The 18,441-nt window shown below is 39.7% G+C and overlaps 1 protein-coding gene across 2 annotated transcripts in view; it reads left to right on the top strand.

The window, feature by feature from the left end:
- The window catches only part of SATB2 (SATB homeobox 2), a 120,047-nt gene that overhangs the window by 18,522 nt on the left and 83,084 nt on the right, over window positions 1-18,441 (top strand). For both annotated transcript variants that reach the window (XM_033169283.1, XM_033169293.1), the window contains exon 3: window positions 6,974-7,150. In XM_033169283.1, coding sequence (XP_033025174.1) covers window positions 6,974-7,150 — 177 coding nt within the window. The remainder of the gene's footprint in view (window positions 1-6,973; window positions 7,151-18,441) is intronic.

Genomic DNA, 18,441 nt, shown 5'->3' with positions numbered 1-18,441 from the left:
AACCATTGGATATACAGTATTTTCCTGTGAGAGAGGGGCTAGTAACAAGATTTGTTGCACTAGTCATGTGGAAAAAATCATGAGTGTGTGTGTTTCTCAGATACTGAAGTATGTGTTGGACAGTACAGTATCGTAAACAGCAGCATCTTTTCAGTGTGTGAATCATTTGTCTATGAACTTGCATTTTTAAAAGAGCTATAGCTTGTCTGTGATGCTGATTAGCTTGAAACAGCTCAACATTGCCGTTCCTTTTGATCAGGGATGAAATAATTAGGAAAACTGAGGCTATCATTTATAGTGTTGTCACTTTCTTACTATGCAGTGAGTGCTATGCATAACTGTCTACTTGTGGTGGACAATGCAACTGTGCAATATCTCTTCTCCATTTGGCTCTTAGAGGTTCTTTGCTTTTATCTTTGTGGTAGAAAATATGTGAATCTTAGTAATAATAGAAGATAAGAGATAATCATTTGACACTGAATTTTCTCTTTATACAGTACTAGGAAATAGTGTTTTTTTCACTAACAAGTGCCATCCTGTTGTCTTACCTTTTTTTGTTCATTTTGTTCTGGTACTTACTGAGTTGTTTTGTGTTTTTCTTTGCTTTTACAGAAAAAAAAAAACGAAAGGGGAAAAAAAGCAAATCCCATTGGATAAATACGCTTTACTCCCAGGTTTATAGGACTGCACTATCAGGCTGTTGGACAAAATGAATTATTACTTGCCTTGTATTTTGGCTGCTTCTCATAACTACGCATACACTAAAGATACTAGAAAGAAAAATATTCCCCCCATTTCAGTTATATTAAAGTTACAATTGTAGACTCACTTATTTGGGAATGTCCCACCAAATGAATAGAATAGAATAGAATAGAATAGAATAGAATAGAATAGAATAGAATAATTTATTATTGGCCAAGTACATTTTCCAACATACTTGGAATTTGTTTTGGCTACATTGCAATGTAAAGTGTGTCCTTAATTCTGAGTAAACATGTACAGAATTGCACTGAAAGTGTATTTTTTTTTAAAAAAGAGTAAAACCCGAATGTAGCCAGCTACATTAATGTCTATATTTCTCATCTATTCCAACTAAAGCCACGACCTCTCTGTCAAACCCATTGGACTCTGTGGATACAACACATAGACACATTGCCCAGTCATTTCTCCATCTCCACCTCTGGCCTATATGTATGCAGTGAGAATGACAGGCTCTAAGGGTGTATTGAGAAGTTTCTATATGCCCTCTATTGCCCCCTCCAGCCCTCTTATCTACTTAGTGCAGGTTATTCAGTTCTTTTACCCTCTTTTACCATCTCTGATTCTGGCCTAGATACCAGATGACTATTCCCCCTCCCCCGAAGTAAACAGGAATATCAGCATTTCCTGAGATACGGAGCCTGTTGTATCCCCTTTATTCCTATGCTCTCCCAAACTACCTTTGGCTTGTGATTATCTTTTTGTGTTGGCTTTTATAGACAGAAGAGTCTTTAGAAAACACATGGCATTTGTTTCAGCTTGAAACTTGTTCAAATAGTATGACAACCATATTCATTTGCCAATTGATAAATAACTTGTTTATCAATATTACAGATTGTTGACCCAAATAATTTTGCAATATATGGCTGTTGTGTAGTGCAGTCCTATCCATGACTACTCAGAAGTATGCTATGTTGAGTTCAGTGGGCCTAATGTGGGACGGTACCCCTAATGCCAAAAGTGGACCAGCATTGCAGTTGACTGCCAGTACAATCTCTGGCTGTTGTATTTCTAGAGCAAAGGGTAGCTGTGATTTAATGGAAAACACATGATTTTGACCTTCAGAATTCCTATGAGAAAAATGATAAGGAATGATAACTTACTCAATAGATCACAGGAGTGGGTGCCTGGCCCCTTCATGGGGAATTTTGTGGGTGCTCGGGCACTCAGGGCTCCAGGGAGTTGGAAAGCTTGTGGGCAATCATTTAAGGAAGCCACACTGGTGGTGGTGGTGGTGTTAGTTGAGGCATGTTCAGGTTCTGCTCCTATTCCAAACTAAGACGCTGTTACAAATTCTTGTTGTTAACATTTCTTCTCTTTAGGCAAACATTTGTACTTCTGTATTTGTCTTAAATTTATCATACATTGGTATTAAACATAATTTTAGAATTGGGTACAAGTGTGTGTGTGTGTGTGTGTACACACGCACACACACTCAGAATCTTTTAAAAATCAAAGCAAACACCCTCCTCTTTTGCATTTGTTTTTGTTTGTTTGGATTGGATTGTCTAAGCTGTATGTCTTCCTAGATCTTTTCTGTCAGACTTCTCAAAGTACTTTTTTAGGGTCTTAACTTATCTTCCTTGTGGTTCCTATCAGTGCAACATTAATAATCACTGCTGTAGGCGAGTGTGTAGAAACTTTTATGGACAATTGCATGTGGAGATCTGTGGTTTGTGTCAGTAATGAAAGATTATGAGTGGAAGAAGAACCAGTCAGGACCTCTCCAACCTCCTCCTGAAACCATACGCTTGGAACTAGCATTCGAACTAGGTAGCAGCCCTTCCTGAGGTCTATTTCTCCCAACCTGATTTGAGAAGGCAAAGCAGTGGGGTTGCAATCACCCCCAGATCAGTGAAAGACCCCTGACAGACATTCAGCCTACCCAGATCTTGGCAGATCCTGCCTCAGGATCCTACCATTTCCTCCTCCATGCCTGAAGGACTGTGCCCCCTCCCTGCTAGGAGCCACAGAAAACAACTCACCAAAGTGTAACTTCTATAGTTGCAAGTTTTTCTCTTGTGGTTCTGATAAATGTCCATACATTTAAATGTAAATTTACAGAACTATAGGGTTCAACCTAGTAACAACAAAATTTTCTGTTACAAAAATGTGAAATGGGCACCAGCTCCTGGGGATGGAGGCCATTTGGCTCCCTGAATATTTTTGGTGTGGGGGCCACCCCCAATTCCAAAAAGTGTGGAGGTAAAGTGTGGAGCCAAGCACAGTGTGGCTAGAGTGGCCGGCTCCTTCTCCTTCTCCTGAAGAGGAGAAGGAGAGTGGAATTGGCCTTCTACTGATAGTGCCAGGAGGAGGTGGAGGAGGAGCCGTCAGCCATTGAAGCCATGTGCCCCCCCATTCAGCTCCTCCCCAAGCTCCTCCCAATGTCCTGATGTCAGGTGTGCAACATTGACCCCCTCCCAATGGCCCTCACAAGTTGGTGCCTATGATGTGAAAAGTTTGCTGGATCTGAAGTACTGTAGAGCTTGGACAACCCAGTTCATTTGAGTGGCCATTAGAGTACTGCTGTATTAGGAAGCTGGGACAGGCTTTGTACTGAGAATCATTTTTAAAAAATCTAGTTTCTAGACTGTTTCCCAAATGTAATTGGGTACAAAGTAACATCCTGATTATGAGTCTAAGCAAATGTAGTCAGTGCTCATTTAATGTTTGGAATTCCATTTTTATGGTCTGCATATTTTGAATATAATGTTAAACTGTGATTAAATAGCAATGGAAATGGAAGCTTTTGATCAGGGGTCAGCAAACTTTTTCAGCAGGGGGCCGGTCCACTGTCCCTCCGACCTTGTGGGGGGCCGGACTATATTTTGGGAAAAAAATGAATGAATTCCTATGCCCCACAAATAACTCAGAGATGCATTTTAAATAAAAGGACACATTCTACTCATGTAAAAACATGCTGATTCCCGGACCGTCCGTGGACCGGATTTAGAAGGCAATTGGGCCGGATCTGGCCCCCAGGCCTTAGTTTGCCTACCCATGCTTTTGATCTTCTCACAGATGCACCAGAGGAGAGGGGTTAGATAGTACATGAGACCAAGACTCATACTGCAATAACCAGTAATTTTCACTTTTTGTACAAAGGGGATGTAGACTAGAACATAGTAAATATACAGCAAACTATATTTAATCGGGTGCAGTAAAGTTTTGTGACACAAAAAGAAAAAGTAAGCGGAATTTAAAGTTTGTTCAGAAGCAAGTTTCACTGAGCTTAGTGAGATTTATTCCAAGTAAATCTGCAAAGCTTAATAATTTTTTGTTGTATGCATGATGAATGTCAATGTTCAGTCACTATGTTCATGACATTCTACTGATACTGTTTCTTCTAACCTGCTTTGTTGAATTAATTATAAAAGGAAAGAGTTGTTACTAGTAACACTTGGAGAGCACAACTACATAGAATTACTCAATATGATCATGCCAAAGTTAAGCATATTTAAGTTCCGTTGATTTTAGTGGGAGAGCTAGAGATATGCTTAACTTTCTCTCCTGTTGTCATCTGTTAAAAGCTAACTTTGGCTGGATGTGAAATTTTCATATGTGAAATTTGGCCTTGTTTATAATAGTAAAAGATTTGTTTTCTAGATAAATTACTTTTCCTTCCCCTGCAATTTAAACTTTTTTCCTGGATGTGGGAGGGCTAACAAAAAGTATTTACTACATCATCATACAGTCCCAATTTTTAATAATTTTGATGGGCTTCAATTGCTGTAATAGTACACTATTAAAATGAACCAAGTGTTTGTATGGGAGTAGGTGACACTTGTTAGAGTGCAAAATGTATTTATTTTGAAATAGATTTTAATCTGGGAAGAAATAATTATGTTGTTCCCTACTTTCATCTGCTGATTTTCATACTGAATTAGGGCAGCAGGCAACCTCTCATGCCATAGGGCTAAAGGTGGGAGTACAAATATGATATATTGCAATGACAGAACAAAGGAACATTGCCTAATTAGTTGCTCTTCTTGTGAGGTTCTCAATCAGCATTGTGAGCACCAATACTTCTGTTTTCACTGGCCATTTTACTAGCATGAAGCTATATCTTCATGCAACAGAAGTAAGGGAGCCATTGACCAAGTTTTATAATGCATGGCTGGAAATTTCTTGTTTAGAAACTGACCAATGTTTGTGATAAACCACAGCAAGCTCAGATGGGGGAAAAGTGGAATGAAACACTGACCTAGTCTTTGCCAGATCTGTGGGAGGATGAGAAGAGCGGGGAAAGTGTGTAAGCCTGAGGCTTCACTTCATTTTGTTCCAGCACATGTAAGTTGTGCTGCCATTGTGTTATGTGTTCAGTCCATTCTCTGTTTACCTCCTTTTTCTGCCTATCCCCCCTTCATTTGCTCTGTTATCCAACTCTCTTTACATGCTGGAGTGCTTTCTTTCTTTCTTTCTTTCTTTCTTTCTTTCTTTCTTTCCCCATCCCTTTTTTCAGTACTGCTTCTAGTCATCTTGTTCTGTGTGTTCTCCACTATTTCTGCTTCTTCTCACTAAGTATGGTGGCAGCACTACACAAGACTTGCTCTCTCAGATATACCTCAGTGCCTGTGATGTGGGTTGTGCAGCATAGTTGATTGCAACAAACTGGAAAAAACTGATGCCAATTTCAGGAGGAGCCATTGAATCTAGTGAGAGGAGAAGCAATGCAAAAAAGTGATGCAGACATTCTTATGTTTCCAGGTTTTTATGGGCTTGGGAGAGCTTACTGTATATGTTTCTAGAAAGAGGTGGGAAAGAACAGGAAACCGTGGGTAGTTGGAATTCCCTAGGAGGCAGCAAATGTCAAAGAGGGGACTGCAGTTGGCCATGCACCTTATGTTGCACAGGCCTGTGCTCAAGGCTGGCTCCAACTTTGGGAGATCGCTCAACAAAATAACCTCTGGTGGGTCCCTTCTGATCCTGGCGAGCTCCTGGCTGTGTAGTTACTTGGTGGCAGCAAGAATGGACAGCCATTTAAATTTCCTGCAAATGTTTATTGGGGTTAATGTGGGAAATTTTAAAATATCTATTTGCTGTAGCTGCTGCCAGACACAGATGCCCTGGGCTGACACCAGTTCTGACTGGCCCTGCGTACCAGTTGCTAATTCCTGTGTTAAGGCATTAGAAAGCCTGAGCTCATGTCCTGTTTCAGGAATATATTTTGTGGGTATTTTTTAGCTAATTCAGTTTTAATTCCATATATGTAAAATAGGAAAATTAGTGGTGTATATAATTGGATTGTTCTGAAGATGAGTTTTTCAGGATTGAAAAGCACTTTTACACAATTAAAAACTATAGACATGATGAATAATATACTTGATTTATGGTAAACTGGACCTAGGAAGTTAGTGGCTAGAGCAAAGTGATAATGATTATAATGTGCTTGATGATTTATCTGAAACAACTCAATGATATAATCTCCTTCTGAAGACCTTTTCATAGTCTATTTATTAATCTTTAATAAATGTTGAAGGATTTTTGTGTGTGCTTTGTTAGCAAAGAGAGAAAAAGAACTATTTAATGTAGCTCATAGTTATTCTGTGGTGGTGACTCCTATAAGCTTGGCCTTGTGTACTTGAAAAATCACCTGGTTCCATATAAGCCTACTTGACTGTTCAGATCCTCTTGGAAGGTCCTCCTCAGAGTGTCTCTGTCTTTTTGAAGGTGGCAATGTAGTATTCTCAGTTGTTGTACCTTCTTATCTTTGGAACTTCCCGCCCCTATTGATTTGTCAAGTGCCCACCCTAGCTGCTTCTAACCAACACTTTAAGACATTTCTATTCTTTCTAGATTTTAATGGAATTTGATCTTATGGCTGTTTGAACTGATTTCTTGTTTATTGTTCTGCTTTTGTATATTTTTAATAGATATGTATAAAAATGTTTTTAGCTGTCTTGGGAGTCCTTGACTTGCAGGTGGGATAAGACTATTTCAATTTGGTGATGAACACTAGCTTAGATTGCTTTTTTAAATGGTTAGACAAATCCATAGATATTAGGTCTGCTAGCTAAGTGGAAATCCCAATGTTAAGAGGCAGTGCACTTATGAAACCTTGGTGCTTCTGGGTGTACAGCAAGGGAGGGCTGTTCCCTTAGGGCTTGCTTGTAGGCCTCCCAAAAGCATCTAGGATCCTGGATTACCCGGAGCTTTGGTCTGATCCAGTAGCTATGGTTTCTAATTGTGGATTCAACCATCTTTTTCCCTCCAGGTTTGATGATTCCTGTCTTTTGTGTGGTGGAGCAGCTGGACACTTCGCTCGAATATGATAATCGAGAAGAACATGCAGAGTTTGTTCTGGTTCGCAAAGATGTGCTTTTTAGTCAGCTGGTGGAGACAGCACTCCTGGCTCTTGGATATTCTCACAGCTCTGCTGCTCAGGCACAAGGTACTGCATAAAAGTATTTGATTGTTTGGTCACTAGCATGCAGTAAATTCTTCCATAGTCTCAGAATGTATTCTAAAGGCAAATAAGGAAGCTAATAGTAAACCTAAAAACCTGCTTAAATTACATGGAGGAAATCCCATTGAACAAAAGCCACTTTGCTCCTTTTTGCTGCTGTGCCAAGCTGAGCTATGCCAGCATTTGGCTTAGTTTGTCATCTGAATCCAGGCTCATGGTTACGCTCCCTGCAGTCTAACCATGAGCTGTTCACCAGTGTTTGTTCTTGGTTACAACATGTGGTTAGTTTGGGGAGGGCATAACCATGGGTCCAGGCTATCCTGGCTTAGCTGGGGATGGCAGCAAAAAGGACTGGAATGAATAAAGTCACTGTGAGCATCTCTTCAGGAGCCCACACATGCACTCTAAGCCAAAGTTTGGCTTTATACGATATGCAGACCAAGCCATTAGCAGATGTTCATGATAAATATAAAGACTTTATAACAACATTAATTTCTTCCTCCAACAGAAATTTTATAGCTAATTGTTTCCTAACAGTGAGACAAATTAAGGAAATCTACTTTAGTTGTCTGGTTAGATTTAGATTATAAAAATACTAGATTTGAGCGACCTTTCTATGAAGGAAAAAATGATTAAAAAACAAAGCCAAACTTTTAAACTTACAGTCCAGAACCAGAATTGTTGTAACAAATGAATATTTTGAACCCTATGTGTTATGCAGCTTGACGTGCCTTTTGTTTTTAGCATTTGCATTTACCTGAAGAGAAGCTGAACATTCCTTTACAATTTTAGATGTCTTTCTTTCTTTCTTTCTTTCTTTTTCTTCCTTCCTTCCTCCCCCCCCCCAATATCTGTCACCCAGTTAAAGAAATCTTGGTTGTTCACATGAGCTTTAGTTGATTACTGATTAGGTAAAGGTAAAGGGACCCCTGACCGTTAGGTCCAATTGCGGACGACTCAGGGGTTGCGGCGCTTATTTCACTTTACTGGCCGAGGGAGCCGGCATACAGCTTCCGGGTCACGTGGCCAGCATGACTAAGCTGCTTCTGGCGAACCAGAGTAGCGCACGGAAATGCTGTTTACCTTCCCACTGGAGTGGTACCTATTAATCTACTTGCACTTTTTCATGTGCTTTCGAACCGCTAGGTTGGCAAGAGCAGGGACTGAACAACGGGAGCTCACCCTGTCATGGGGATTTGAACCGCCGACCTTCTGATTGGCAAGCCCTAGGCTCTGTGTTTTAACGCACAGCACCACCCGCGTCCCTGATTACTGATTAAATTTACATAAATTGAATGAGTGAAAACAATGACAAGAAGCATACTTAGTTTTTAGATGATGTATATGTGTATATGCGTATTATAGCTAGCATCCTATTAGAAAAGACATTGCTTTCCATGAGTGAGAAAAGGGAGAATGTTTATTTTAATCTGTAGCTTTAGAAGTACATATATATATATATATATATATATATATATATATATATATTAAGTCTGCTACCCAATTTATGCACAGTACCTTTTTTGTAGACCATAGGTACTGTTGATTCAATAATCTAAATGATTAATCATTTAACAGTACAATCCTTTACATTTTTATTTGGCGCCAAGTCCCATTTTTTCCCAATGGGACTTACTCTACTTTTTAGGATTTCAGCTGAAATGTTGAAGCCCTAACCAGCATCACCCCACCCTAAAAAGAAGAAGTTGCTGAAATTATTTATCTCTGCATTTTAGTAGATTCTTTATAAAGGAGTGGAGTGATACTTCTTGAGTCATGAAAAATCATTGGTCTTTGCTTTTTTTGATAAATACTGTAATTTGGATGGTTTGCACAGTTATACTAATTTAAGGCTGTGATTCTAAGCATGTTTACTTGCAAATTAATTTCACTTAATTCAGTAGGAATTGCTGCTTAGCAAAGCTGGTTAGACTTGGGCCACAAGTGGTTTTTAAATAGTTTTGGGGCACAAACTAGTATTTTCATTATTTACTTTAAAATTGCACCTGACAAATTTGGATTTATTCTGTAAGAGTTTTGGTTGTCAATAAAATCTAGCTATTCTGGAAAATGGACTACTAATAAAACATAATTTTGAATGATTAAAAAAAAATCAAAGCAGTGTGATAAAGAATATGAATCATCATCAGCTTTATGAGCGAGCTTAAGGGTTTAACTGGAAATAAAGCGTATGTGTAGCAATAGTCTAGCAATGTTGCACTCAGTTACCAAACATTAAAAAGCAAGAAAAGTGTTTTAAAAGAACCACTTCATGCCATTTTAAGGACATTTCTTTTTGAATATAAAGGTCACTATATCCCACTGCTTCTGTCATGCTGAACCAGCTTCCTCTTTGACAGCACTATCCATCTTGGTTAACACAGTTGCTTAACATGTTGTGAGCTAACATGTGGAACATACTGAATTAAGCAGCCAAGGCATCATTCTTGGCATCTACAAAGGGAAGGAGATCCCAGGAAAGGGTGCTTTATGGAGGCATGCAGCTTCATTCACTGACCCACACACTTGCTGAGCATTTCACTAGGGGAAGTATATGGGAACTCATGTGGAGGAAGAGAGATTTACTCAAATAGACTACTGCCTGTTTCATCCTTAGGAAACAGTAGCTAGGCTAACAGGTTAAACATTTATTTTCTTGGCTTCCATATTTTGTATCTGTCATGGTCCAGAGACTGCTCTGTGTTAATCCAGATGCTTCTACACACATTGGAGTGACTTAAAAAAAAAAATACTCGGAGGTAAGGCTAGGTTCTACATTTTATTCTGGGGCCTAACTTTAGTAGTTGCCACCTTATCACACTTTAAAAAACACTTTACTTCTAGGCATCCTCTGCAAAGCATCTACACAGTCAGCTGCTGTGGGTTTCTGCAGAATTTGCTTACCATGTAATCTGACTTTCCAACTCACCATCTATCTGTAAATGGACTGTATGCTATTTTTTTCCATGGATAAATGCCTTTCAAAATTTCAGTACCTTTTTTTGAATGTGGTGTGGAGTTGAGAGAATCGAAACTCAGGTGAAATGACTGAGCTGCTGGGTTAAGAAGGGAATATATTTCAGTTTTGATACTTGGTTTGTGGTCATAAGCAAACTGCATGTCTCAAACTTTCCCAGAAGGCAGTTCTCTGGTAGGCCAGTGCCAAACACCTCTCTGGGAAGTTTACAAGCAGAACATGAGGTCAACAATATTCCCATGTTGATTTTCACCAATATCTGGTATTTATGAATGTAGTGGCGAAAGGTTTTCAGTAACCGAGTACATGTTTGTGTCAGTCCTTGTCATCTGCAGATGGGGGTGGGCAAGATATTAGTCTGAAATTCTGGAGGGCCCCTGCCAGTCAAGGTAGACAATACTGAATGAGATGGACCAATGGTCTGACACAGTATAAGGCTTTTCCTATATTCCTACATTACCTCTGAGCTATCGCCACTGACCGGAAATGTCTACATTGGCACAGTTTAGATGTCTCAATAGATAGAATTTGAATGGTGCAAGGGAGAGGATACAATAGTTAGGTGGGAAGTTGTGGTGGGCTTGGCAGTGTGAGTGAGACTGGCACCTTCACCTCCTGGAGGGGTGTCCTGATTTTTGTTTTACTTGGCTGCAGGTAAAGGATAATATAGCTATTCAGACAGTACTAATGGGAATGTTTAAGGTCAGGTGTCTGATGTTTCTATCTAGGTAGAAATTAAAATGTGGATTTAAATGACTCAGTGAAGAGTTTTTGCTGTCCCAAGCAATTGCGTCTATTTCTGTAGGGAAGTCTGCTCAGTGGTGGAGGAAGAGGAGTGCGGGGGGAGTGCCCCTCCCCTGGCAGCACGATCCCAGTGGGGTGCCATCACGGCTGCCCCCTACGCTGGGAGCCACGCCCCCGCAGGCGGTGTGCCACACCCCTGCGGGCGACGCGCCATGCCCCCAGGACGCCTGCCACGACCCTGTGGGTGGCGCGTCACACCCCCGGGACGCGTGCTAGCCCTGCCCCTGCCTGCTCTCCGCCCCCCCCCCCCCCGGTGCCGGAGCATGAAGCTCTGCCACTGAGCCTGCTTCACATATTATGAAATTGCTGGATGGAAGACACATCTGAATAGGAACTATCATTATCTACTTTCATGCAGGCTGTCACATACAAAGGTTATATAGGATGAGTCATTTAAAAGAGGCCCCGTGGATACAGAGTACACATGTTCCACGGAGCCTCTTTTAAAAGACTCACCCTGTATATGCGAGTAGTACATACAGCTGTTGAGAACATCTTGCAGGGTACACACTGAATACATAATAAACCCCCTGCTTCTCCCCTGAGAAGAGGGGCTGCAGTGGTTGTCCATGGAGCTGTGTACTCTGGTCCATGAAGCTCTGCATGTAGAATCAGGCTTTCAAGGACATGGGTAGATCAGAAGTGAGAGGGCATAAATTGGATACACACCCCAATGTGCATTTGAGTGCAAATGCTCTCTTAATCACATTACAGTTTTTTCAATGGATAGACATATCTGCTTGGATGCATATTTAGATATGCATCCAGTTTTAGCCTGTTCCTGATCCAGCTAAAGAGATCAACACTTGGATGTCCATTTCCAATGCAGATTTCCTTCACTGGAACTGGAGTTAGGTGTGGGGTAAAGAAGGAAGCTGAAAGAGGATTAATGCATCTTCATTATGCCCTGGTTTACTTTTCCCTAACTGTGTGGGTTTTTTATGCATTCACATTTATAAATAGAAAGGCAATATTTTAAAATTAAAATTAAGAAACAGAAGGAAACATTGTATTTTGATATACCAGATTTTCCATTCATTTTCCCCATTTTAATAGTTAGGGAGGAGGAAGAGAGGTTGTAATGTAATAATATAAGAAGAAAGGAGCAAAATAAACCATGAAATGTTTCCATGGGGCTACATTTGTATATTTTATTTCTTAGATTATTTTGTATGTCTTTGTTATATTCTCATTCCTCCCAGTGTTAGGGTGAAGGGTTAAACTTCACATAATCTTCCTTTTCATCCTCTTATAGCTGCTTAGGAAAAATGTCCTGAACTGGCATTGGAACCAGAGTTTCTTACAATCCAGCTCAGGAATGGGGAGCCTGGGTCCCTCCAGATGTTCTTGGACTACAGCTTCTATATACCTGATAATTGGTCATGCTGTCTGGGGTCATTAGAGTTCGACAACAGCTGGAGAGCCACAACTCCCCCACCCCACCCCGATCTAGTGATAGCAAAGAGCTCAGTGTCTTTGGATAATTTTTTATGTACAGTAAAGAGAATCTGAGAGATTGAGAATGAGTCTGGAAAAAAATGTGTGAGTGCTTCGGCATACTGCAGTCATTTTTATTTACATGATAACACTACGACTGGAGTGTGGATAATGAAATTCTATCTCAAGTAGCATCTAAAAGACTAATCCATGAAAGCTTATGACATAACTTTGTTAGAGTTCACTTCATCAGATGCAAATGAATTCTAGTCTATGAAAGCTCTTACCATAATAAACTTTGCTCTCTGGAAATTATATCTCAAGTGTCAACCATGTAATGCAAGCAGTTGATAGAGCAGGGATCCACCCCCCCCCCCAAGATCAACAAGGGTACTGTTGTTAAATCCATTTATTTTTGTTTATACTGTTTTCATTTTAGTATCAAATGAACACTGATTGAAAAGTCACCTTTATTAACACCCTGTCTAGTCAAGTAATGGTTTAAAAACACTCAGTCACTCTTCAATAGCACATACACCCACTTCTGTTTTCCAGCACAACCAGAGTTGCTGATGGTCAAACAAAGATAGAAAATAATTTCAGGAAAAAATCATAGAGCCATTTATAAACAATCTCATAAGTTCCCATTCAGCCTCATTGAATGTTGCAGGTGTCCTTGTATCTATTTTACTGCAAGATTATACTTGACACCTATGTATTTGTTAGTATAGAAGAGAAAATTTTAAGTTGCGACTTTTTCTTTATCATAAAATCAGTTTGTAATGTTAAAATAAATTCCTGTTGAGGTAACTTTGATTATTCATGTGCTGTTTACAAGATCCTTGTTATAGTCCCAACCATTGGCCAGCAAAGGAGCAGCTGCTTCAGTGCTTGTGCCTCTCTCCTTCCCCATTCCCTTTTCCTTTTGGATTGTGTGTTTATTAGACTGTGACCCTGCTGGTAGGAACTCTCTTATCTTCTAATATATGTACACAGCTTAGACAATTTTGGGCCTTTTAAAAAATATGTAAAAGACAATACTTAAGTTGAATTTATTATTTAATAATTATAAAGTTTTCTCAACTAAGAAATCCCACCCCCATCCTGCATATATATACCTGAGTAGTATAAGTAATTCGCACTGCAATCCTATTTAGAAGCGAGCTGCATTGACTTCAGTGGAACTTGATCCCAGCCAGATAAGTGTGTATAGGATTATAGACTCACAATAAACCTGCAATTCACGTGTGATTGACTTACGTGATTGTAGCTTTGTACCGGTGGTGGAAAAATACATAAATAAATAAATGGAGAGCTGAGGGAAACAGTTGGAGGGGGCTGTCAAAGATCTTGCGTGACCTTCCCAGAGTTTGGTAAGGAAGGTGGAGGGCTTAAAAAGCTCTTTCTGTACTGGGTTTTCCTACTGCAGAGTTTTTAAACTCTCCTCGACCTTGCTTACTGGGCACTGGGAAGGTCGCATAAACTTCTTGAAGGCTGTGGGATGCTCCTGTGAGTCTTCCAGAGGCCTTCTGCAACCTCAGAGCTCAGCAAAAAAAAAAAGGGATAGTCATGTGGGGGTGGTTCCAGGGGTCCTTCTGACAGCAATTTTGCCTTTGCACATGACCCCATCCCCATGTAACCCCTGTGTAGGTTGCAGGCCTCTTGTATTTGTGTTTGGGCAGCTTAAAGCAGAGCAACTGACAGGCAATTAACCTATGCTTTTCTTTTTCACTTGGCTTCTCTGCTGTAGCAATACAGTATATAGTTCACTCACTATATATTTATAACATATACTCATCTGTATGTTGGGTAGGGTTCTTACTATAAACTTAATCACATTTTTTTGCAAAGTCTGCCCAACTGACTTCTATGAAATTTATTGACAAGCATGCAGGGGCTTAGCAAGGGGGGGGGGGCGGGGGACGGTCTGCCCTGTGTTCCATAATGGAGGGGGTGAAAAATGATCAAGGAACAATTTTTTTTTAAATGCCTGCTCCAAAGGTCTTATCGTACTATACTAGGGATTGTATAGCTATATATGAAATTTCATGCATATCGGTTAATATCTTGACCCTCCTCCACCAAAATAGCTGTTCACTTGGCTGTTATCCTATGTCATGAAGGCTGAAATTTCAGTTCAGAGAACACTTACTGTTCCCAACCCTAACCCTGTGGAAAGCCATCTAATTAGACTTTAATTTGATTTTGAGATGTTCTTAGGAGGTAATTTAATTATTGTTTAATTATTTAATTATTGTTTTTTAATTATTAATAATTTTTAATTATTGTTTTTTATTATTATTACTTGTTATTATTCCTTTGTAAGAAAATATGAAATAACGTAAAACCATTTGTGCGGGGGGGGGGGGAATCAATGGGGGGGCTGACAAGAAATTTTCCGCACCGGGTACCACCTGACCTTCCCATGCCGGGGTGTGTGTGTGTGTGACAATTTTTTTTTTTGCCCCCAGGTACCAATTTACCTTGCTACGCCCCTGCAAGCATGTTTAAAAAAACACTTACCACTACCCACTACCCCTGCAAACTGATGCATTAATTGATATTTGTAATAATGCACCCTGGATGGAAGGTGTCAAGTGGGTAATCCGTTTAAAATTACAATACTAATACTAATAAATTTCTGATATAATCCATGAAATTAACCTTGTGTATTTGATCATAACAATAGGTACTACAGCTCTTTTTTTGGGGGGGGGATGAGTGATTTCTCATGTTGATCTTGTGCTGAACACCAGATTAGTATATTAAATACATGCATATTTAAAACGCATTTCCCTGACAGATTGCTTAAAAATAGTTGGATGACTTAGAATTTTAAGATAAACTTAAGGCTTACTACTTTAAATATCTTTGTACACTTGATAGTATGGGAAAAGGTTGGTCTCACACTGGGGAAAATAATGTCTTATAAGAGTGGCATTGAAAAACATTATTTGTGAAGCATTTTGAGATTCTGGTTTAAAAAAACATGCATCTGGTGAAGTGGACTCTAGTCCACAAAAGTTTATGCCATAATAAAATTTGTTCCAATTTAGAGGTAAAGATCAGGTTTTCCTGGGAAGGGAGTGGGGCAGGGGGAAAATCACCTGGACTGTCCCTAGAAAGCATGGGTTAAGTGGAAAACCACTCGGACCAGCAATTTCTAGGCATGGGATAAGTAGAAGTGTGGGTGAGCCCCAACCCTGCAATCCAAACCCCTTTGCCCTGTTCTGTATTAGTGATGGGGCTACGGATGTGATTATTCGGCTCCTGATTTATTGAAATGTATCTATAGAACACAGCTTATTAAAACATGATTTCTGTTTTCAGCTTTGTATTCTTTAGGTGTACACTTATACGTGTGGTGTGTAAAGTAGTCTTGTGATTGTCCTTTTGTACAGACTCTCCACCTCTCACAGTCCCCAGAAAACTGAATTATTGTGTGGGTCTAAAGGCCCATGTTCAGCAAAACAAGTAGAGTAGTATCTCGGACGTTTAAAAAATGCAAGTATTTAGCAGAAGACTTTCAAATAGTTCATAAATAGGCAGCTTTGATTCACTTTGTTTAATTTCTTAACAAGATGATTATAGAGGGAAAAGTCATTATGGACTTTAAAAGTCATGTGACTTTATGATGTCATATGATGTCAGTACACTGCAATGCCTGGCTTTCTAAAATTTGAGGGAGACCACCTCTGTAACTCTCATATGAAGAATAGAGCATTTATTCATGCATTCTAAACAGCAGCATAAAATATTCCACAAACCTTAAAATGGGACCACATGATTGCTTATGGATAAGCGGTGCAAGGCATCACAAAGGCAGGTATAGTGGTTTGTACAATCACATTTATTTTGCTTATGATACATTTTTAGGATACAAGTTTTAGGGTGGGTTTTTGCTAACTCTTTCTGTAGGGAGTGACTGAAGGTAAGTGTGAAGAACTTGTTGCAACAACAAATGCAATATGCAATTTCTTTCACCCTGAAACTCCATTGTAGATAAGGAGTAGCTTCACAATTGGGTTTGCAGGATTTTTGTGAATGACTGAAGAGAAGCCAAACAGTGCTTTGTTCATAAAGCTCAAATACAGTAGTTGACTTCATCAATACTGGGCTATTTGAATGACGGGAGGGAGGAGGACAAAGCAAACTGAGACACTAGTTCTTAAATGTAGGTCTTGTAACGACCAGCTGGAATGAAAAGAGTTCAAGGAACAGAGGATCAAAAAGGTCCTGGTCTCTCAGCACAGCTGATGTAGAGGCTCTGCAGTCCCATCTGTCCCTCTGCTATAGCCAGAAAGAATGGCTGCTCATTCATATCTCCAGAATTCTCTCCCCCCCCTTTTGTTATCACTCCAAGTATGTTGTTAATGGATGCATTGCCCATCTCATCCATTCTACATTGCATGGAGACATTTCTCACAAATTCCTTGGATTGATTGTATTAACATCTGAGTTCAGTTGCATATGAGCAAAAGAAGAAAAAAAATGTCCTTCGGGATTTTGGAGCAATGAAGTCTCCTTCTTTAGTATTTTTCTTCAACATATGCCTTCCTGTTAGAAGTGATTACCTTGGCTCCTTGGAGGGTAAGGGGTGTGTGTATGTATGTTTAATTTATATGTCATGAAGTTGTAGTTTTAAAGCATTTTAAAGAAGTACTTTTTTTTGAATGGCAGCCAATTCAATTTGGAATATTGCTTATTAAAATTAACCAAACAGATTCTGCTTGTTTCTTTGTCACTGAATCTTGCCCCTTCCAGAGTTGGAATTTTGGTGTTCGCTTTTTAAGCTAGATGAAGACCAGATCCATATGTGAGTTAGAGCAAAGATCTCCCTCTTTATACCAGAGCTTAAACTTTTCCTTTCCACGGCCCGTTCCCCAGGGGCATCCATATCCATCTCTTATTTTACTAGCAATTTTCAACCATTATTTAGAAAAGATTGATTTCAATGATACATTTTAATGAAATTTACCATTTGTACTTCAAATGCTTTGGCGCTTCCTACAGGCATCTGGTTGGCTATTGTGAGAACTGGATGCCGCAGTAGAAAGGGCATTGACCTGATCCAGCAGGCCCCTTCTTATGTTCTTACATATTTCCTGACCTAAAGTGCATATGAATTGCTACATGGAACCATTAAAATGTATTTAGTTTAAATTAAACGCACATTTTAACAATAGTTTTTGTTTAATTAATTAATTAATTATATTTTATCCTGCCATTTTGAAAAAAAAATGTTTTTGAGGTGGCTTAAAAATACTAAAAGTAAATATTAACAGAGTAATCCTAACTGGGGCCAGTGACAATCATAGCAGTGGAGTCATCACACTGCATCCAAATCCCTGTCCTCCTCCTGCCAGTAGAGCAGAAGTTAGAGGGATGGTTTTATGCCAATTTTTGTGGTTCCAGCTCCAGGATGGGCACAGCTGAAGCCCTTGTGCGGATCCATAAGGCTTCAGAGCCTACAGATCCAAAGCCTCTGGCACCCTGTCCCCAAATAACCGATTATGGGGCTTTGCGTAGGTTATTGTTGGTGGGAGGACTACCAACAGTAGCTTGCTACCCACTTGTGTAGTGGTTAGACTTTCACCTCAGTGGACTGCACCCCCCACCAGTGGAGGCTGGTAAGGAGGCAACTGTGCTGCTTTCTAATCTTCCTCCAGTGTCTCTAGCATCATCAGTATTAGTGGAGTAGGATTTCAGCCTGCAAAATAAAACACCAGGAAGGCATTAAAAAGTGCAACAAGGCATTTAAACCTTGTATACAATTTAAAAGAGATAAAATCAATTTGCCTAACCTCAAATTCTCAAATGGCAACCAATAAAGAAAGATACATTACGAATTTTTAAAACCAGGTTGAATAATATAATTTATATTTGCATGAACTCAGGAGTAGGAAATGAGTATATGGAACAATATGGAGCCTTCCAAAGATAGGGTGCCGCCATGGAGAAGGCTTGCTTTACTGTCATTGGCTAGCTAACCTCCACAGGTAGTGGTACCTTGCATAATGGGTGGAATCATATTGGAAAAGGGGATCCTTGAGGTGTC

The sequence above is a fragment of the Lacerta agilis genome, chromosome 1 (assembly GCF_009819535.1).
Source record: "Lacerta agilis isolate rLacAgi1 chromosome 1, rLacAgi1.pri, whole genome shotgun sequence".
In the NCBI taxonomy this organism is placed as follows: Eukaryota; Metazoa; Chordata; class Lepidosauria; order Squamata; family Lacertidae; genus Lacerta; species Lacerta agilis.
This window is presented reverse-complemented; position numbering and strand designations above follow the sequence as displayed.